General features: G+C 43.8%; 1 protein-coding gene across 2 annotated transcripts; it reads left to right on the plus strand.

Annotated features, from left to right (window-relative positions):
• Window positions 1-3,976: 3,976 nt before the first annotated feature.
• ppp2r1bb (protein phosphatase 2, regulatory subunit A, beta b) lies at window positions 3,977-22,790 on the plus strand. Of its 2 annotated transcripts, XM_020502697.2 has the most exons (15): window positions 3,977-4,833; window positions 5,744-5,834; window positions 6,098-6,198; window positions 6,393-6,625; window positions 6,904-7,051; window positions 7,340-7,495; window positions 8,448-8,562; window positions 8,689-8,759; window positions 11,236-11,370; window positions 13,891-14,064; window positions 14,404-14,464; window positions 19,250-19,404; window positions 20,458-20,600; window positions 20,930-21,021; window positions 21,284-22,790. In XM_020502697.2, exons 1-15 carry the CDS (start codon window positions 4,738-4,740, stop codon window positions 21,298-21,300), a joined length of 1,788 nt encoding a protein of 595 aa, XP_020358286.1. In that variant the 5' UTR covers window positions 3,977-4,737; the 3' UTR covers window positions 21,301-22,790. The 2 variants fall into 2 exon arrangements, 1 of the variants encoding a protein (XP_020358286.1); XR_004203078.1 differs by having other exon boundaries at window positions 4,631-4,833; window positions 19,250-20,600.
• The last annotated feature ends 234 nt before the right edge of the window (window positions 22,791-23,024 follow it).

Genomic DNA, 23,024 nt, shown 5'->3' on the forward strand with positions numbered 1-23,024 from the left:
TTTAGCATTTTAAAAGACTAATTTACCATTAGAAAACCCTTTTGCAATTATGTTATGACAGCTGTTGTGCTGATTAAAGCAGCAATAAAACTGACCTTCTTTAGACTAGTTGAGTATCTGGAGCATCAGCATTTGTGGGTTCGATTACAGTCTCAAAATGTCCAGAAACAAATAACATTCTTCTGTAACTCGTCAGTCTATTCTTGTTCTGAGAAATGAAGGCTATTTCATGCAAGAAATTGCCAAGAAACTGAAGAACTCGTACAACGCTGTGTACTACTCCCTTCACAGAACAGCGCAACCTGGCTCTAACCAGAATAGAAAGAGGAGTGGGAGGCCCCGGTGCACAACTGAGTAAGAGGACAAGTACATTAGTGTCGAGTTTGAGAAGCAGATGCCTCACAAGTCAATTGGCAGTTTCATTAAATAGTACCCGCAAGACACCAGTCTCAACGTCTACCGTGAAGAGGCGACTCCAGGATACTGGCCTTCTGTACACCTATGTAGATATTCCAAATCCAATTGTATTTGTCACATACACGTTATAAACATCTTTATAAACGCACTCACCGAGTCAGCAGATGTTAATGTGAGTGTAGCGAAATGCTTATGCTTCTAGTTCCAACAGTGCAGTAATATCTAACAAGTAATCTAACAATTCCCCAACAACTACCTAATACACACAAATTTAAAGGGGTGAATGAGAATATGTACATGTAAGTATATGGATGAGCAATGGCCGAGCAGCATAGGCAAGGTGCAATAGATGGTATAAAATACAGTATATACATGTGATATGAGTAATGTAAGTTATGTAAACATTATTAAAGTGGCATTATTTAGAGTGCATTGTATGAAGTGACCCATTTATTAAAGTGGCCAGTGATTGGGTCTCAATGTAGGCAGCAGCCTCTCTGAGTTAGTGATTGCTGTTCAGCAGTCTGATGGCCTTGAGATAAAAGCTGTTTTTCAGTCTCTCGGTCCCAGCTTTGATGCACCTGTACTGACCTCGCCTTCTGAATGGTAGCGGTGTGAACAGGCAGTGGCTCGGTGGTTGATGTCCTTGATGATATTTTTGGCCTTTCTGTGACATCGGGTGCTGTAGGTGTCCTGGAGGGCAGATAGTTTGCCCCCGGTGATGCATTGTGCAGACCGCTCCACCCTGTGGAGAGCCTTACGGTTGTGGGCAGAGCAGTTGCTGTACCAGGCTCTCGATTGTGCATCTTTAAAGGTTTGTCAGGGTTTTGGGTGACAAGCCAAATTTCTTCAGCCTCCTGAGGTTGAAGAGGTGCTGTTGCACTGCCTTCACCACACTGTCTGTATGAGTGGACCATTTCAGTTTGTCTGTGATGTGTACGCCGAGTACCTTAACTTTCCACCCTCCACTTCTGTCCCTTCAATGTGAATAGGGGGGTGCTCCCTCTGATGTTTCCTGAAGTCCATGATCATCTCCTTTGTTTTGTTGACATTAACTGAGAGGTTGTTTTCCTGACACCACACTCCAAGTGCCCACACTTCCTCCCTGAAGGCGGCCTCGTTGTTGTTGGTAATCAAGCTCACTACTTTTGTGTTGTCTACAAACTTGATGATTGAGTTGGAGGCGTGCATGGCCACGCAGTCGTGGGTGAACAGGGAGTACAGAAGGGGGCTGAGCACGCACCCTTGTGGAGCCCCAGTGTCGGATGGTCAGTGAAGTGGAGATGTTGTTTCCTACCTTCACCACCTGGGGGCGGCCCATCAGAAAGTCCAGGACCCAATTGTACAGGGCAGGGTTGAGACGCAGGGCCTCCAGCTTAATGAGCTTGGAGGGTACTATGGTGTTGAAGTGAATGAACAACATTCTTACATAGGTATTCCTTTTGTCAGATGTGATAGGGCAGTGTGCAGTGTGATGGCGATTGCGTCATCTGTGGACCTATTGGGGCGGTATGCAAACTGAAGTGGGTCTAGGGTGGCTGGTAAGGTGGAGGTGACATGATCCTTGACTATCTCTCAAAGCACTTCATGTTGACAGAAGTGAGTGCTACGGGGCGGTAGTCATTTAGTTCAGTTATCTTTGCCTTCTTGTGTACAGGAACAATGGTAGCCATATTGAAGCATGTGGGGACAACAGACTGGGATAGGGAGCGATTGAATATGCCCGTAAACACACCAGCCAGCTGGTCTGCACATGCTTTGGGCCAGCATCCTTGCAAGGGTTAACACGTTTAAATGTTTTACTCACGTCAGCCACAGAGGAGGGGGCACAGTCCTTGTTAGCGGGCCACGACGGTGACACTATTATCCTCAAAGCAGCCAAAGGTGTTTAGTTTGTCTGGAAGCGTGACGTCAGTGTCCATGACGTGGCTGGTTTTCTTTTTGTAGTCCATGATTTCCTGTAGACCCTGCCACATACGTCTTGTGTCTGAGCCGTTGAATTGCAACTCCACCTTGTCCCTGCACTGGCATTTCGCTTGATGATTGCCTTGCGGAGGGAATAGCTACACTGTTTATATTCAGACATATTCCCAGACCTCTTTCCATGGTTAATTGCGGTGGATCGCGATTTCAGTTTTGCGCGAATGCCGCTATCCATGGTTTCTGGTTAGAGTATGTTTTAATAGTCACAGTAGGTACAACATCTCCAATGCACTTCTTTATAAACGCACTCACCGAGTCAGCGTATAGGTCGATGTTGTTCTCTGAGGCTGACCGGAACATATTTCAGTCCGCTTGATCAAAACAATCTTGAAGCGTGGCCAGCATTGAATGGTTCTCGTCACTGGTACATCCTGTTTGAGTTTCTGCCTATAAGACGGAAGGAGAAAGATGGTGTCATGGTCAGATTTGCCGAAAGGAGGGCTTTGTATGCATTGTGGAAGTTAGAGTAGCAGTGGTCGAGGGTTTTGAGCATGGGCGTAGCGCAATCAATATGCTGGAAGAATTTAGGTAGACTTGTTCTCAAATTTGCTTTGTTAAAATCGCCAGCTACAATAAATGCAGCCTCAGGATGTATGGTTTCCAGTTTGCATATAGTCCAGTGAGGTTCCTTGATGGTGGTCTTGGTGTCTGCTTGAGGGGGAATGTACACAGCTATGACTATAACTGATGAGATTTCTCTTGGTCGGTCAAATGGCCGGCACTTGATTGTAAGGAATTCTAGATCGGGTGGGCGGAAGGACTTGAGTTCCTGTATGTTGTTATGATTACACCATGAGTTGTTAATCATAAAGCATGCACCCCACCCTTCCTTTTCCCAGAAAGGTGTTTATCTCTGTCTGCGCGATGCATGGAGAAGCCCGTTTGCTGAACCGATTCCGACAATATATCCCAAGAGAGCCATATTCCATAAAGAAAATCAGCTGTTTCCAGCTACAATAGTAATTTACAACATTAACAATTCCCACACTGTATTTCTGATCAATTTGATGTTACTTTAATGGACAAAAAAAATGCTTTTCTTTTAAAAAACAAGGACATTTCTAAGTGACCCCAAACTTTTGGAACGGTAGTGTATTTAAATGGACAATTCTGTGAACTGTTTTGGGACAGTTTTAAATTGACACAATACATGTTAGTAAAGATGTCAGCTAGAGATGACGTGCAGGGATCATTTGCATTTCGAATCAGAGTAAATAGAGCTGAATATATTGATAAGTCACCGTGTCTGAAAGAGATTTACATGGTTATCAAAACATCATGCCATGGTTAAATCAAATCTTATTTGTCACATACACATCGTTAGCAGATGTTAATGCGAGTGTAGTGAAATGCTTGTGCTTCTAGTTCCGACCATGCAGTAATATCTAACAAGTGATCTAACCTAACAATTTCACAACAACTACCTTATACACACAAGTGTAAAGGAATGAATGAGTGATGGCCGAACGGCATAGGCAAGATATCCAATAGTTCCTCCCGACTGTATGTAATAACACCTAAGATTTCCTGGGGTAACAATGTAAAAAAATAACACATAAAAAAAACAAAATACTGCATAGTTTCCGAGGAACGCGAAGCGAGGCGGCCATCTCTGTCGGCGCCGGAAGTAGCCTACATGAAACACAGTTCTTATTTATCTGTTTCTAAAATCCCATATAGGAAAAATTAATGGTGGATAAAAGATTGGAACCGTTTTCCTGTTTGACCGCTAGGTGTATGGGTATTATGACACTCCCACCGTTGGGATCTATTAAACGCTCTCTCATTGACCTACAAACAAAAACTCCTGGCTAGGTATATGGGAAAAAACGCTACTTACTGGAGAATATAGATTTCGGACCCAATCATCCCCATTGCTTCGCCTCTTCCTATCTAAATATGCTCATAATACATAATAAACTAAGAAACTCAACAAAATGCTCAGTCTTATTCAAATTACTTCTCAGATCCATACACAGGTTCCGGGGCCTTTTAGGTGAACATGCAAATCCAGCGAGAACATCAACTATCGGTATCATACTCTCGCGCATCCATGCTACAGTCAAAATTGTCTATATCATGAAAAATTCATGAAAATAAAGTGCTTTTTGGGCTTAATTTAAGTTTAGGGTCAGCCATAAGGTTAGCAGTGTGGTTAGGTTTAAAATCTGATTTTAAGAATGGTAGAAACGTGCCTAGTAAAATTAAAAATAAATAGGCGGGGTATATGAATTTGTAACTGTGGTAACGTGTGACGACGATACAAGTCCGTGGAGAAAGGAGGCCCCTGGTGGTGGTTGTTTATAAGAAACCCCGTAGTGAATCTCTTTTCGTTTAATGCAACATAAATCCAAAATGGCAGGAGCTGATGGAGACGATTCTCTCTACCCCATCGCGGTTCTCATTGACGAGCTTCGTAATGAGGATGTGCAGGTAATCACCGATGCTCTGATCATAAGACGTTCGTTTGGGATATTATATTGGTTTTGTTTATTTTACTTAAACATGTCTGATTTCAAAAAGGATCGTTAGCTAACGTTAGGCCTTTTGGCCTGTTCATGAAATCTCAGCCCTGGCGCACCCAGTCTGGCTAACGTTAGCTGGCTATAAGCGTGTTACATGGTGTGATAAATATCAAACGGAATAGCTGCATGTCGTATTTAGTTACTGTCCAAAATGTATAGCTAGATAACTAACTAGTTATTTGCGGTGTGTAAAAGTAACTGGTGCTAGCTAACGTTAGCTAGTTACTACTGGGTCACTTGTTTAGCTAGCTATTGTGCCGGGCTATCTATGCTACGGTCAGTAGTTAGCAGCGAACTAACTAACGTTAGCTATCTAGCTCCAATTCGCATGCTAACTTGTAAATTAACCTAGCTACTTGTTTGTTATTGAAGTATTAAAATGTACAATGTACACACAACGTTACTGTATGCTGATTAGCAAGCTCATACATGTATATACCTGCTAATTACATAATTACAAGGAAGCTTCCTTCCTTCATGTACCCGACAGTCATCCAGCTCCACCCTGGTAATGGTAGTGAGATGATCATTATTTTCATGTTGTAACTAACTAGTTAACGTTAGTTATGTAATATATCTGCATCTTGCTTTGGTGTCTGAAAGCATTACAAAACACACACGTTATCTATTCTCTAGAAAAAAAAATATGTTTGTAGGAAGGCACCTAAAAGGGAATTCATTTCTCTTTGAAATGCTCATATCTGAAATAGTCTTCATAGTTCACCTCACTGAAATGCGAATAATCTTTTTATGGCTAATGGTGGCCTCTCTTGTAAGTTTCATGTAATAACATCATCTGGCATTGTTTACTTTCCAAGTTGCGACTGAACAGTATCAAAAAGCTGTCTACCATCGCATTGGCCCTTGGAGTGGAGAGGACCCGCACTGAACTCCTCCCCTTCCTCACAGGTATGTCCTCACCTTAAGTCCCCAGTTACAGCCATCATCATGAGTCAAGATGTGTGAAAGGCTAATCATTCTGACTGAGTCAACACTCTTTAAAGAGATTCACAGGACATTGCACAACCAGCATTAGCATTGTCACTTTGCTGGAAATTGTTCTGAGATAGCATGCGTTGAAGCCAGTAGAATTCATCTATCTAATTGTGTTGTCATGCCAATCCCCCGTGCCCCCACTCTTTCAATTATGTTCAACACCTGACCTCTTGTAGACACCATCTATGATGAGGATGAGGTGCTTCTTGCCTTGGCTGAGCAGCTGGGCAACTTCACCATGCTGGTGGGAGGCCCTGAATATGTTCACTGTCTTCTGGTACGTATCTGTTAAAAAACAAATTTGGTATTGAGCATATAAGATGCATACAGATAATCAACATATAGACCTTACAACACAATTTTACAGAGTTAACCCATGTATATACACACACCTATGTATATACACACACCTATCTCAACATATCCAGTCAGCTACGCTACATACACATGTCCCTGTGTCTTTCTCCGCAGCCGCCGCTGGAGAGCCTGGCTACCGTGGAGGAAACGGTGGTGCGAGACAAGGCTGTGGAGTCTCTGCGTAAGATCTCCCAGGAGCACTCTCCTGTGGACCTGGAGGTGCACTTTGAGCCCCTGGTGAAGAGGCTGGCCAGTGGTGACTGGTTCACCTCCCGCACCTCTGCCTGTGGCCTGTTCAGCGTCTGCTACCCCCGCGTGTCCAGCACCGTCAAGGCTGAAATTCGCCAGTGAGTAGCTATATCAGGAGAGTTGTAGTTTAGATATGATTAGCGATTGAAATATGGTCTATTATGTGTCCCCCACTATAATCACTAGGAGCATAATATTAGAATTGCGGACATTACTTTGTCTCATATCAGGGGTCCCATGCCCCCATCTCCTGTAGTCACACATACTAGCCTTCCAGTCCCAAGTCAATCAGATCGGGATGTTTTGCTACTCTTTTTGTGTAGAGGAGATACAATGGAGTTATGGTCTGATGGTGGGTGGCATGTTCTCTCCACAGGCATTTCCGCACTCTGTGCTCAGATGACACTCCCATGGTACGTCGCGCCGCAGCCTCCAAGCTTGGGGAATTCGCCAAGGTTCTGGAGCTGGACTATGTCAAGAGTGACATCATCTCCCTCTTCACTGCACTGGCCTCCGATGAGCAGGTACATACATGTACTCTACAAGTGCACAGGGCATTCTGTGACATTGCGGTGGGAAGTGCCTGGAGTTCTACCACACAATTCCTAAATCGACTGGCCAAATAGAAATAACATGGCCATACATATTAGCTGGTTTTGAATGGGGATGGATGAATATTTCTGCGAATTCAGTAGGTAGCCCCACCTGGGACTCACAACTGGTCTAGCTATTGTTAACCCCAACGCCTCAGCAGTTACACCGTTTTATTAAATTGGCACAGAAGCATAATCCCATTGTCCCCCTGCATGTAGGACTCAGTGCGCCTGCTGGCTGTGGAAGCCTGTGTGAGCATCGCCACACTGCTGCCCCAGGAGGACCTGGAGACGCTGGTGATGCCCACCCTGCGCCAGGCCGCTGAGGACAAGTCCTGGAGGGTCCGCTACATGGTGGCTGACAAGTTCTCTGAGGTGAGCATATGGAAACATTGATATGCTGCATGTAGCCATAATACCTCGAAAATATTTGCTGCTTTACCCAACCTGGAACGGAAGCAATGGGGGACGACGTTCAATGCTTCACAAGTGGTCACTTTAAAATGGTTCTTTTAGTAGTTTTTAGTATGCCCAGTTGTAGAAAAAAAGGGGGCATTTTGAGATCATTTTTAAAAATTAGAGGTATTTGCATTATTTTTGCTGTCATTTTAGTCTAGGCGTTTTATATTTTACGTTGCTTTACTGTATTGAACTTAAGTAATACAATGCTGCAAGGGGAAAGTAGAGTGGACATGGATAGCAGGACTGTTATGGGGCCCTGTAATTTTCTTAGTCCCCCAGTGTAGAACATTCTTAATGTCCTCATTGCCACTTAACTTCATTACACTAACACATTGATTGCTAACCCATATGACCTTCTGTTGTCATTTAGTATAAAATGGGACATATTGCCACTGTTAAATAATATGATGTAGAAGTTCAGTCAATCAATGTGAAAGCTTTCAGGATACCTCACACCTTTTTTTTGTGCACCACACTTAACTGAAAGGTTTTCTACCACTTTCCCCCTCACCACCATGGTCTTTGGTAGCCTGGGTTCCTGACCTGAAATCCCATTAGTTTAGTGTGTTCATCAGCAAATCTCAGAGTAAGGTTTGAAGGTGGGATCATGTCAAAGCTGTAGATGGAGATGTCTGCTGGTGGTTAATTGCTATGTCTGTGGTAGAAGTTCCCTTGTCCAATTTAACAGTTTGCAGGAAACTTCCACACAAATTAAATGGCAAATAGTTTTGTGCACTTTCCACCGTGCCACCATGGACTTTGTAGCCTGTGTGTTCCCAACCCGAATCCCATCAGTGTGTTGGTCATGGAGTCTGGCACAAAGGTTTAGTGGTGGATGTTAATTGCCATGTCACTGATTCCACAGCTCCAGAAAGCGGTGGGCCCAGAGATCACCAAGAACGACCTGGTCCCAGCCTTCCAGAATCTGCTAAAGGACTGCGAGGCTGAGGTCCGAGCTGCCGCTGCCAACAAGGTCAAGGGTGAGTGTATGGACTATATCCGCCAGTCAAACAAAGCCTCTGTTGAAATGAAAAATAACTGTTTGAATGAAAAGCTTTAAACGTCTAATAGACCGCAGTATTTATAAACCCCATTTCTTTCCTCAGAGTTCTGCGAGAACCTTCCAGAAGACAGCAGAGAGACCATTATCATGACTCACATTCTGCCCTGTGTCAAGGTATATATAAAAAACAGCCACGATTCACTTTTATCCCTCTTTTATTCTGCTAGCTTGTCCTGGTTTCTTTGACCTGTCAATTTCTCACTTGATGGAAGTAACTCCTAGCACCCATGACTTACGAAGAGGCAATTAAAAAAGCATTCATCTTAAAACATTTTTTTAAATCAAGCTGTCGTGCTTTAGGCGAACAGTCATGTGTTCTGAAGTCTCGACAATAACACTAGTTAAGCAAATTATCTTGTTCAGAAGTGCAAATCCGCAGGCAGCGGATATTTTTAGACACCCGCAAATCAATTTCTAGCATGAGTGTTAAACTGATTAACCTGTTTTTGGCCGTACTTTCTATAAGTGAACTGGGAGGATATTATGCATTGTAGTTTGGGGGCTTGTGAGGAGATGACTTGAGCTCAGTATAGCCTTTGGACAGCAGGGGGCAATGTTGTACTTAAAATGTCTACCAAATCATCACACAACTCCTATTCACTGTCTGTGTTGGAACGCACTGGTTGGTTCCTGAGTTTAAATGACATCCCTTTTGTTTAGGAAATATACATTTTGGGGAAATAACATCTCTTCTAGGAACAACTCTAGCATAAAGTACAATTTTAGCCTATACCATCTTTAGTCAAATCCCAAGTCCTTATTAACTGTTATTTAAAGCTGGTCCAAATATGACTGAAAGTATATGAGCTCGGTGCAGCTATTAACTTATGTCGGATAAATGACAAACTGTTTTCATGAAAGCAATTGAGAAAAGAACCAGTGGAAAAACACTAAATGACATTATATGGACACTGCTCGTCAAATACAGTGGGGCAAAAAAGTATTTAGTCAGCCACCAATTGTGCAAGTTCTCCCACTTAAAGATGAGAGGCCTGTACTTTTCATCATAGGTACACTTCAACTATAAATACTTATTTTCCACCATAATTTGCAAATAAATTCATAAATGTGATTTTCTTGATTTTTTTTCTCATTTTGTCTGTCATAGTTGAAGTGTACCTATGATGCAAATTACAGGCCTCTCTCATCTTTTTAAGTGGGAGAACTTGTACAATTGGTGGCTGACTAAATACTTTTTTGCCCCACTGTATCTCGTTCTTAAATATTGGGCGTTAATATGAAGTTGGCCCCTCCCCTTTGCTGCTATAACCGCCTCCACTCTTCTGGGAAGGCTTTCTACTAGATGTTGGGACATTGCTGCGGGACTTTCTTTCATTCAGCCACAAGCATTAGTGAGGTTGGGCACTGATATTGGGCGATTATGCCTGGCTCACGGTCGGTGTTACAATTAATCCCAAAGGTGGGGTTGATGTCAGGGCTCTGCAGGCTAGTCAAGTTCTTCCACACTGATCTAGACAAACCATTTCTGTATTGGCCTTTCCTTGTACACAGGGGCATTGCCATGCTGAAACAGGCAAGGGCCTTCCACAAAGTTAGAGGCACAGAATGCTGTAGCGTTAAGATTTCCCTTCCCTAGAACTATTGTGCCTAGTCCGAACCATGAAATAGCCCTAAACCTTTACAGTTTGGTGGACTGTGCATTTGTGCAGGTGCCAGATTAGTCTATCGGTCTGCCAGATGGTGAAGCTTAATTCATCACTCCAGAGAACGAGTTTCAACTGCTCCAGAGTCCAATAGCGGTGAGCTTTACACCACTCCACGCCGATGCTTGGCATTGCGTATGGTGGGCTAAGGCTTGTGTATGGCTGCTCAGCCATGGAAACCCATTTCATGAAGCTCCCGATGAACAGAAGCAGTATGCAACTCTGTAGTGAGTGTTGCAACCGAGGACAGACACTTTTTATGAGCTTCAGCACTCTTCAGTCCCATTCTGTGAGCTTGTGTGGCCTACCACTTTGGCTGAGCTGTTGTTCCTAGACATTTCCACTTCACAATAACAGCACTTACAGTTGACCGGGCAGCTCAAGTAGGGCAGACATTTGACAAATAGACTGGGTGGAATCCTGTGACGGTGCCACGTTGAAAGTCACTGAGCTCTTCAGTCGGGCCATTTTACAGCAAATGTTTGTCTATGGAGATTGCATGGCTGTGTGGTTGATTTTATACACCTGTCAGCAATGGATGTGGCTGAAATGGCCAAATCCACTAATTTTGAAGGGGTGTCCACACACAGCAGTTTTGTGTGTGTGTATATAGTGTGAATGCCTGCACATTATGCTTCACAGCGCCGGGTCAGCTTGTGTAAACATATGATTAATTTCAACACAGAGGCTAGTTTGCACTTACCCTGTCCACAACGGCGCCGTATTCTATGGGCAGGATGTTGACTTTATACGCCTCTTGAGGAACATTGTCATAGTGCTTCTCCAACTTTTTTTTTCAATGCCCCTTTTCTCCCGAGGGAAATATCAATGTAGCAGTAATATTGTCATATAATATTGCCCTATTTGAAAATACTTGATTTGCTGTCCCTTTCCACTGAAATGTCTGACTCTTTCTCTCCTGACAGGAACTGGTGTCTGACACCAACCAGCATGTGAAGTCTGCCCTGGCCTCTGTTATCATGGGCTTGTCCACTATCCTGGGCAAAGACAACACAGTGGAGCACCTGCTGCCTCTGTTCCTGGCCCAGCTCAAGGACGAGGTAAACACCAATCACTACTTCTCCTATTCGTTCTGTTCATTAGGCACCAAATGGCAGAAAATAGGCTGAAACTGGTAGGGACTGGTTTCGACTTAATATCGTCCTTAATATCGTCTAATGCTATTGGTCTTGTTCAGGATCAGATGTACCTGACTGGCTCCCTACCGGAGTATAAACCAAGGGATGACCCTGATAGGGTTTGAATCTTTTTCCTGGTGATATTTGTTGTAGTGGTGTTAGGCTGTTTGAGGTTTTCATTCTGTGTGGTTTCATTCTGACATATCCTTCCTAAATGTGGCCTGTATCACAGCCAAAATCCAGATGACGTAAGACTTCGGCGCTAGCCGACTACATTTATGTACAGTTCCTTTGGAATTATTCAGACCCCTTGACCTTTTCCGCAGCTTGTTACGTTGCAGCCTTATTCTAAAATTGAATAAATTGTTTGTTTTTCTTATCACTCTACACACAATACCCCATAATGACAAAGCAAACATTTTTGGGGGAGAAATGTTTCCAAATATATTCAAATTAAAACATTGATCACATTTACATAAGTATTCAGACCCTTTATTCACTAGTTTGAAGTACCTTTGGCAGTGATTACAGCCTCAAGTCTTGGGTATGATGCTACTAGCTTGGCACACCTGCAGATCTCACCTGCAGATCCCGTCAAGCTCTGTCAGGTTGGATGGGGAGCGTACCTGCACAGCTATTTTCAGGTCTCTTCAGAGATGTTGGATTGGGTTCAAGTCTGGGCTCTGGCTGGGCCACTCAAGGACATTGGGACTGGTCCCAAAGTAACTCCTGCTTTGTCTTAGCTGTGTGCTTAGGGTCATTGTCCTGTTGGAAGGTGAACCTTCACGCCGGTTGGAGGTCTTGAGTGCTCTGGTGCAGGTTTTCATCAAGGATCTCTCTGTACTTTGCTCCGTTTATCTATGCCTCGATCCTGACTATTCTCCCAGTCCCTGCTGCTGAAAAACATCCCCACAGCATGATGCTGCCACCACCATGCTTCACCGTAGAGATGGTGCCAGGTTTCTTCCAGACGTGATGCTTTGCATTCAAGAATTGTTTCTCATGGTCTGAGTCTTTAGGTGCCTTTTGGCGGTCTCCAAGTGGGCTGTCATGTGCATTTCACTGAAGAGTGGCTTCCGTCTGGCCGCTACCATCAAGGTCTGATTTGGTGGAGTGTTGCAGAGATGGTTTTCCCATCTCCACAGAGGAACTCTAAAGCTCTGTCAGTGACCACCGGGTTCTTGGTCAACCCCCTACTCAATTTGCCCAGGTGGCCAGCTCTAGGAAGAGTCTTGGTGGTTTCAAACTTCCGTTTAAGAATGGTGGAGGCCACTGTGTTCTTTGGGACCTTTAATGCTGCAGAAATCTTTTCAAAATGTATTCGAGCTCTATGGAGGGAGGCAGTTTCAACCTCGTGGCTTGGTTTTTGCTCTGACACGCATGGTCAACCCCGGAACCTTTATATAGACACGTGTGTGCCTTTCCAAATCATGTTCAATCAATTGAATTTGGCACAGGTGGACACCAATCAAGGATGATCAACGGAAACTGGATGCACCTGAGCTCAATTTTAAGTCTCATAGCAAAGGGTCTGAATGCTTATGTAAATAAGGTATTTCTGTTTGTTAAAAAATATGTATATATATAATTCTAGCCTGTTTTCGCTTTGTCATTATGGGGTATTGTGTGTAGATTGAGGATTGTTATTAATTTAATCCATTTTAGAATACGGCTGTCATGTAACAATGTGGAAAAGGTCCAGGGGTATATTTAAGGCACTGTATTTCTGGTGGCGTATTGATACTGGAGTGGAAAGGTTTGGGCAGATGACGCAAACTGCCCTGCAACAAAAATAAAGGTGCACAAATACACAGATACGATTGGCTGTCATCTATGGCAGCCTTACTATTAAAAGATGTTCTAGTTTGCCTTGCAGCCAACGCTGAGTTGACAGGGTTTGTGTCATAAAGGATTACAGTCAAAACGGACAACTGAGTTGCAAAACAGCCCGAATGACTCACGGATATAAAAAATAATCTGTTTTCGTCAATATTTCTACTCCAAATATTTAGTTATTGGATTTTGTACTGTCCCTCAGCTGGCTGCCAACTCTGTCGTATCCTATTTGTTTCACAAAAAACTTGATGTGAAATGTGTCTGCACATTCGGAGGCTAAGAATCAAGGGTCTGGGACTGGCAGCATGAGTTGGGAACGAGTGGAATGTCTTTGGCAATTCTTTTAGCCGTTGTTGCTAATGTCATGTTGAGATTGGAGCCAAGAAAGGCGTCATTACAAGCAGATGGGGAAGCATAAGCAATAGCCCAGATTTTCTGTCGCAAAGATTTTTGCCACTGAAGAACACTTGAAATAAAAGGGCTTTCATTCTTGAAGGACATATGACATGTAATGTTCCCTAATGTAATTATCCCCATGACTCATACAAGAGATCCCTCTTCTCTCTCCCTCGCTCTTTTTCTCCATCTCCCTCTTTCTCCCTGCAGTGCCCTGAGGTGCGCCTCAACATCATCTCCAACCTGGACTGTGTCAACGAGGTGATCGGCATCCGCCAGCTCTCCCAGTCGCTGCTGCCTGCTATCGTGGAGCTGGCCGAGGACGCCAAGTGGAGGGTCCGCCTGGCCATCATCGAGTATATGCCCCTGTTGGCCGGACAGCTGGTGAGTCCTCGGTTGCGTCCCAAACGGCACCCTATTCCCTACATAGTGCTCTGTTTGTGACCAGAGCCCTTGCACCCCATTCCGTACATAGTGCACTACTTTTGATCAAATGTGCCATGCGTGTGTTCTGCAGTTCATGGTGGGCAAGTGCTGGTCACCAAAATCATTGTAAAAAAATGCTATGCAATGTGTAAGTAATTCAGCTAGCTTTATTTGTGATTTCTATGTAGAAAGTGACATACCCTCAATTACTATTCAGTAATAGTGTTGCTTCCACTAATGTTTGGATTTTATATGAAAATTGTTTAGAAATATATTCTCTTCTAATCTCTACCCCAGGGAGTGGAGTTCTTTGACGAGAAGCTGAACACCCTCTGCATGGCATGGCTCATTGACCACGGTAAGAACCCCCACTAACACACCTCTCTGTTCAATGCATTTTACTTCTGTGTCCACACCGTGAGAAGTCGGCGGGAGTAGAAGGACTCCAACATTGGACAGAGGTGGGTCACGTCCCAGACGGATCATGTCCCATGCTGCTGTCTCAGCTGGCAGTTCTTCTCCAGCTTCTCTCCTCCCCCGCATCCTCTGGTTTGGGGGGAGAGAGAGAGAGACGTGTCCGGCTGCAGCTCTCAGCCTCACGGCTGTGCCAATGACAAAGGTCTGATAAGAACCCAGTGACTTGGACTGGGAGAGGCCAGGGAAATGCGCTCTCCTTAATGTCTCTCCTGCCCTCTCCTCTCTAGCTGAGCAAGTTAAATTCGATTTTGTGCTACCGCACGGCAAGGGATACCAGAGCATCAAGTATAGGTCCAAGAGGCTTCTAAACAGCTTCTACCCCCAAGCCATAAGACTCCTGATCATCTAATCAAATGGCTACCCAGACTATTTGCAGTGCCCCAACCCTCTTCTACGCTGATGCTACTCTGTTATTATCTATGCATAATCACTTTAATAACTCTACCTACATGTACAAATTACCTCGACTAACTGGTGCCCCCGCACATTGACTCTGTACCGGTACCTCCTGTATATAGCCTCGCTATTGCTATTTTACTGTTGCCCTTTAATTATTTGGGGGGTCTGAATACTTTCCGAATGCACTTTATCTATGAGTAACTGGCAAATATGGGGGGGGGGGGCTGCTTTAAATGAGTGGCAATTTGATTATAGGGGAAGCACTGCAAAACATCAGTCAAAACAACACACGTTACCAACGAGCCACCTGTGGTTCTCCACTTGGCAGCTTCTTGTTATTGTTAAACTAGCTGACCATTCAATCATAACTCACACCCTTCAGCCAAATCGATGCGCGCATCATATTCGTGACATTGTTAGCCAACCAGTCTATAAAGCCTTGAACAGCAAGATTGAATCTGTTGTTGGCCTATCGCTCGAGTGCATCTTTAGTAATCCTGTTTAGAAATAAATGTCTTCTGAGAGCTGTCCTCAGTGTTTAGACTAGGTTCTCTTTGTCCTCAGAAAACCTGCTTAAATTTCAGCATGGAAGACTTTAGCTCTGGTCAACAGTTTTTCCAAGCTACAGATCTAGGATCAGGATTGCCTCCCCCAATCCTAACCTCCTAAATGTGAAACTGACCCAGAGGCATTTTCTCCGCTATGCATAACGCAATCTACCTTACATTACCATATCCCCCATTTCCCTTCTGGCTTTATGGACAACCATCATGGCTATAGAATAGAAGAAACCGGATGCAGATGGGTCAATAGTTGAACATTCCCTATACATTTGTCAGACACAGTCCAAATACCTGTACTTGCATTTGAAATAGTAGGCTAAATATACTGAACAAAAATATAAGTGCAACAATTTCAACAATTTTACGGAGTTACAATTCATATAAGGAAATCAGTCGATTGGAAAATTCATTAGGCCCCAATCTATGGATTTCACATGACTGGGCAGGGACGCAGCCATGTGGTCCAGAGAGAACATAGACCAACTCACTTGAGAGCCAGGCCCAGCCAATCAGAATAAGGGTTTTCCCCTCAAAAGGGCCTTATTAGCTGGAGGTCCCGTGCCTGCGTGGTCAGTGTTTGAGGCCAGTTGGACGTACTGCCAAATTCCTTAAATGACACTGGAGGCGGCTTATGGTAGAGAAATTATCTGGCAACAGCTCTGGTGGATATCCCTGCAGTTAAATCAAACTGTGTAGCTATTTGATTAGATGTTCAGGAGTCTTATGGCTTGGGGGTAGAAGCTGTTTAGAATCCTCTTGGACCTAGACATGGCGCTGCGGTACCGCTTAACGTGCAGTTAGCAGAGAGAACAGTCTATGACTAGGGTGGCTAGAATCTTTGACCGTTTTTAAGGCCTTCCTCTGACACCGCCTGGTATGGAGGTCCTGGATGGCAGAAAGCTTTGCCCCAGTGATGTACTGGGATGTATGCACTGCCCTCTAGTGCCTTGCAGTCAGAGGCTGAGCAGTTGCCATACCAGGTGGTGATGCAACCAGCCAGGATGCTCTCGATGGTGCAGCTGTAGAACCTTTTTGAGGATCTGAGGACCTTGTAAATGTTGACCTGTATGAAGGTCTTACTCACATCGGCTACGGAGAGCGAGATCAGTCATCCTGAACAGTTGGTGCTCTCATGCATGTTTCAGTGTTATTTGCCTCAAAGCGAGCATAGAAGTAGTTTAGCTCGTCTGGTAGGCTTGTGTCTCTCGGCTGTGCTTCCCTTTTGTTCTTGTAATGGCTTGCAAGCCCTGCCACATCCGACGAGCGTCGATTCGGTCTTAGTCCTGTATTGACGCTTTGCCTGGTTGATGGTTCGTCGGAGGGCATAGTGGGATTTCTTATAAGCTCCCGCTCCTTGAATGCGGCCTCCTTGATCACCTTTAGTTCAGTGCGGATGTTGCCTGTAATCCATCCCTTCTGGTTGGGGTATGTACGTACAGTGCCTGTGGGGACTACGTCATCAACGCACTTATTGATGAAGTCAATGACTGATGTGGCGTACTCCTCAATGCCATGGGAAGAATCCCGGAACATGTTCCACTCTGTGCTAGCAAAGCAATCCTGTAGTTTAGCATCTGCTTCATCTGACCCCTTTTTTATTGATCGAGTCACTGGTCCTTCCTGCTTTCATTTTTGCTCGTAAGCAGGAATCAGGAGGGTAGAATTGTCACATTTGCCAAATGGAGGGCGAGGGATCACTTTGCACACGTCTGTGTGTGGAGTAAAGGTGGTCTAGAGTTGTTTTCTTCTGGTTGCACATTTAATATGCTGTTAGAAATTTTGTAAAAACACATTTCAGTTTCCCTGCATTAAAGTCCCCAGCCACTGGGAGCGCCGCCTCTGGATGAGTATTTCCTGTTTGCTTGTAGAGAAATACAGCTCATTGAGTGCGGTCTTAGTGCCAGCATCGGTCTGTGGTGGTATGTAGACTCCTATGAAAAATACAGATAAACTCTGTAGGTAGATTGTGTGGTTTACAGCTTATTAAGCGATACTCTACCTCAGGTGAGCATAACCTGAACTTCCTTAGACATCGTGCACCAGCTGTTAACAAATATGCATAGTCCGCCCCCCTGTCTTACGAGTCAATGCTGTTTTATCCTGCTGATACAGTGTGTAACCAGCCAGCTGTATGTTGATAATGTCGTCGTTCAGCCATGACTCTGTGAAGTATAAGATATTATTGGTTACACACTTTATTGATGACCGATAGCGTAAGAGAAAATTACACCCAAAACGGTTACCCTTCCATGTCCATTTGGCCCTTTTGTTGATATTATGGACTTTTACATTAGCTGGTCATGTATATGGTGCCATACAAATCTTCTTCCTAACATGATCAAACGTTGCCACCCATGTCACTTTTTTCCCCCATTTTCTTTATTTTTTATAAATCTCGTTGGAAGTGTTTTAAGTCGGAGACAATCAAGCCTCTAAGGTAAAAACATTGAAAACATAGCCATGGCTCCCCGCTTGGCCCTCAAATCCGAGTTTACGCGGAAAAAGTAAATCCACCTGCCAGGTGGATGGATTATCTTGGCAATGGAGAAATGCTCACTAACTGGGATTTAAGCAAATTTGTGCACAAAATTGAAGAATAAGCTTTGTGTGTGTTTGAAAAATGTTGGTGATCTATTTCAGCTAAAGGAAACATGGGACGAACGTATTATGTTTTTGTTCAGTGAAAGTTTTTGTATGACATTTCAACAATAAAGATGTTGCTTTTAAATGTCAGGATGTCCTCATTTTGGCTTCATCTAGTAGAATTCGCTGCACAATAAGGAAGAGAAGCGTCTTTTCAAACCAACTTGTTTGACAACAGCTGATAAGAGGATGGGCTGTACCAAAATGAAAGAATTGTGGGAAACGGCGCAATTAAGCATTGGATGTCATTTCTCAGGATGGGTGTGCCTAGTTTGTGGCTTACTGCATTTATACTAAACAGTACGTTCAAAGTAGTATGATTAGTACACCGTATGTAGTTTTAGTAAGAAGTTGCCCAGACAGATTTCTGACATGGCCAGAGTCACACAGGTTTTAATATCTCATTGTAGCGCCAAAGCCTTGGGTTCCATAGGCCAATGGCAATGCTCTTCTAGCCTCGGCTAGGCTCTCTAGCAGTCTCTTTATGGCTGTATTAGGAGCCAAAGGGCCAGGTTTGTCAGTGGGTTAGAAATGTGTTTTACCCAGGCCCACTGGTCTCCCTCGCTCTGTTTATAAGCCGGTATTGAATATCCGGTAATCAGGCTTGTGTGTACCCAGATGTTATGTCACTGTATTCTGGGCACAATTGAGTGTTTTGAGCAGTTCTGCAGTCACTAGACTCTCTAGCCACGATTACTGATGGACATGTTTTCCATGCAAATGGGGGATTTTTCCATTTTATTTGTTATTTGGCAAACAAACTGACAATAATCCAAAGATGGCTGCCAAATGGCTAGAAAAGCGCTCAAAAGAACCAAGAAACCTAGCAATGTTTGCAAGTGCCGGGTCCTCAGGTTTTTCCTGAGTAGTGTACTGACGACCTACTCGCTTGTAGAGTTTGAATATGTTTATCTCCATTTTAGATCGCAATTTAATTTGAGTAACGCTAAGTCAATAGGTCCACCTAGTTCTATTAATATTATAATTTTGTAAAGGAAAACCCTAAAACCCTAGTGCTACAGGCCAATGTCTCAAAGTGTGTGTGTGTGTGTTTTCGACAGTATACGCTATCCGCGAGGCAGCCACCTGTAACCTTATGAAGCTGGTGGAGAAGTTTGGAGCCGAGTGGGCCCAGAACACCATCGTGCCCAAGGTGCTGGGCATGGCCAACGACCCCAACTACCTGCACAGGATGACCACGCTCTTCTGCATCAACGTGAGTCCTCCTGACAAGTACACCACACACAAACCCTCAGACACTAGGCGTATAATACGATGGAAGCTAGATCTACTCAGGTTTTTATATAAAGCTAGTCATATTACCAAGGTGGATATTGATCATGTAGCTGCCTCCATCTCAAGCAGGCTTGTAACTTTGCATGCATGTCGCACATGGCTAGTTGAACGCCGAACTATTCGAGTTGACGCTGAACCATCAATCCATGGGAGAGTCGGTGACAACTTTTGCTGAAATCAACATGAAAGAGAAGCTCTTGCAAATTTCGCAGGCTATGGTATAAAGTAGGATATTAAAGTGCATTTTTTTATTGCATATCTGTAATGCAGACTTTGGGGTGCTTATCAATGCACAAATAGCTGTTTTGCCCCCCCCCCATCTATAAAATAATGGTATTATGTCATATAAACCTTTTACTATGCGTGAACTTTCTTATGCTTGCTGTCATTACTAAATGTTTAGTGAGATGGGTTTTTTAATATGACTATAACACATTTCATTCATAAAACGTGTGATCATTCGTCTCTCACAAATGAAGTGAATGATGACGCAAACTTTGCGAAAGGGATGGAATCTGATTTCATTGGTCCTCACCTCGCAGCTCAGTCATTTCATTCAGGGTAAGTGGAGTTAGTGGCCTGCCTTGGAGCAGGTTAGTTCTGAAGGATCAGTTGCCATAGAAATGGCTAAAAGGTGAGCCACTTTCGTATGACCAGTTATCCCGATTTGAACCCTGAATTGATCAAAGTTACCTCGCTTACGCTTCTAACCTGATTCGTAGTATAGGGTTGATCTCCTTAAACCTTAGATGGATTTAAACCAAGTCATTTTTGGCCAACATTTTACTCCTAAAACAATTATACTTTTTTAGCAGGTACCTTACTGTCCCCGTCATTTATTCTGGTAATTTATCATGATTTTAAATCTGATATTTTAGGCGTTTATCAGATGCTCTTATCCAGAGTAATTTAGTCACTTGTGTCTAACGATCATTTGTTTATGCATTGTTGGTTTTTATGCCATCCACCCCAGGCTCTGTCTGAGGTCTGTGGCCAGGACATCACCACTAAGCAGATGCTGCCTGTGGTCCTCAAGATGTCCAATGACCAGGTGGCCAACGTGCGCTTCAATGTGGCCAAGTCCCTCCAGAAGATCGGCCCCGTCCTTGACAGCAAGTACGTCCTCCTCGTCCATCACAAAGCCCTCGTTCATCTCGTTCAGGCCTACCTGAACAACCATCTCCGATGACTTGACCACAGTCTACATCAGGGTTGTGTTCAGTGTGCACAAAACAGGAGTAAAAATTGAAACCGATGAGGCTCTTGCCTGAACTGGCCCAGTAAGGATGCTCATTTGAGTTACTCTGTGACAGTATGTTTTGCGTCTACTGAACACGACCCAGATCTCCATGTCCAAACGTAATTCCTTGCAGTCAGCTAATCCATTATGGCACGGGAGGGTGTGGAAAATGTGTGCCCTGTGTGAAACGTTTCATTTTTCTCAGTGCTCTGCAGACAGAGGTGAAACCAGTCCTGGAGAAACTAGACACAGACACCGATATGGATGTTAAGTACTTTGCCCAGGAAGCTATAAGCGGTAAGTATACTACTCTGTCCATTTTCTTCTTGTATGAAGTCGCCTCACTAGGGCCACGTTCAGTTAGGCACATGTTGTGGAACATTGCCAATAGAAATGTCCATGAATAGAGCTGCTGGTAGTCCTTGTGCTACGTCAAACGCATGTTTGTTAGAAATGGCCTATTATATGTATCTGAGCGTTCTACAATGTGCCCTGCTGAATGCATTTCCCAATGTGAACGTTAGTCCATCTTGTCATTCTGATTCATTTCTCCCCTTAGTTCTGGCCCTGGCATAAACCAACCCAAGCTTGGCTATCCAGAGGAAACAACAACCCAAGATGTCGTGACATTGCAAACACTTCACAATATATTTATTGATGTTCAAGAGCAACTGGTGATGTACGGAGACTTAATGGAGCCTATTAACACCTATTTGTCTTTTTTTTTCTTCTTTACTCTCAGAGATAATAAAATGTCCAGGAAAAGCACAGGCTTCTAATTTCCCCTCGCTGTAACTCTTTTGCTTCTCCAAGTGTGATGAAACATGCATTTAAGCATTGCATGCTGACCACTGTGCATAAGTAGCATTGCTGGTTTGACCCACACATTCCTCTCCTACATACATAGCCACTGACTAGCGTTACTATTAGCACGGCCCCATTCGCTGCCACATTTCTCTGTACGAAACACCCAGAACACGCGAGCCAGCTCTTGGTTGCATGTCCAAGTGCTAGACAGATGCTATTGCTGCAGCAGATGGTGAGGAAGGCTGTTTTATTTGCTCGTGAAGAACTGCTAGGCTAAGGCACACGCATATTTTGTTTACATGTGCTGCCCCCCCCCCCCCCCCCGGATGTTCCTCGTGTATTCATAAAAGCAGTTTGCGCAACACTCCATCCTCGCTTTCTGTCCTGCGCAGGTGTTCTGTGTGTGTGTAATATGAATTACAGTTGAATTTGTCTGAGAAATGAGTAATACACACCGTGTTCTATCGAAATGTGAAGGGATACTTTGGGATTTTTGGCAATTGCCCTTTATCTACTTCCCCAGAGTTAGATGAACTTGGGGATACCATTTTTATGTCTCGATGTCTAGTACAAAGGAAGTTAGAGGTAGTTTCGTGAGCATTCGTTAACTAACGCTAGTTAGCAATTAAGCCTGTAGTAGTTAGTAACTTCCTTCAAACTGCATGCAGAGCCATACATATGGTATCCACATGTTCATCTGACTGGGGAAGTAGATAGAGGGACCTCATTGCCCAAATCATGAAGTGTCCCATTAGTAATGGGGACCACCACCACCCATCATTTGATTTATTATAGATTCGTTTATGTATTCAGTTCATCACTGGTGTTATTTCTTTTTCTGAGTCATTTGTTTGACACAGCATTGGGTGTAATTGTTCAATCTCTCTTGCTCTTAATCTTTGTGCCAATTACTGATGAGCAATGTTGTTTTTTTAGTAAGCTTTCGTAAGGTTTAGCTCTTGATTGCCCTAATTTTATGTTGTAATGATGTTTTGTGTTCTCTAAAGACAAGGCATCACTCCTCACGGGTTGTCATTCAGTCAGTTGAACAAGGCTGACCACTGAAGCTAAAAGGGCGGGGAGCACTGAGAATAGCAGGGCTCTGTGTGTGGGTGGTTGTATAATATAATATGGGAAGGGTGTGTGTGAATGATTTGGTCGAATACAGTCAAAAGAAACTTGTCTGTCCCTCCTGTCTCCCTCCCCATTTTCTCATCGGTCTCTTAAATAAACAAACCTTGATTGGCCCATAACATTTATACCCTGCTTTGGTTTTTATTAAATTCTCTCCAATTGTGACGCTGTACTTGAACTGAATACACTTTTGCATCGAGTGTTGTAACTGTTTAGTTGTCTGCACACCCTTAAGTTTATAGATCTTGTTGCCTTAAAGGTATTGAGCTAAATGACTTTGCACAGCAGCACTGCAAAGAGCAAGATTAGACTGCTGTCACACACAGTATCTGTACATGTGCACCAGTTCGCTTCAGGCT

This window comes from Oncorhynchus kisutch, linkage group LG15 (genome assembly GCF_002021735.2).
Source record: "Oncorhynchus kisutch isolate 150728-3 linkage group LG15, Okis_V2, whole genome shotgun sequence".
NCBI lineage: Eukaryota > Metazoa > Chordata > Actinopteri > Salmoniformes > Salmonidae > Oncorhynchus > Oncorhynchus kisutch.

Coding starts and splice junctions, on each gene's coding strand:
- ppp2r1bb (XM_020502697.2), top strand. CDS start 4,738: ATGCAACATAAATCCAAAATGGCAGGAGCTGATGGAGACGATTCTCTC. Junction 8,760..11,235: donor ACATTCTGCCCTGTGTCAAG/GTATATATAAAA, acceptor CTCTCCTGACAG/GAACTGGTGTCTGACACCAA. Junction 14,065..14,403: donor CCCTGTTGGCCGGACAGCTG/GTGAGTCCTCGG, acceptor TCTCTACCCCAG/GGAGTGGAGTTCTTTGACGA.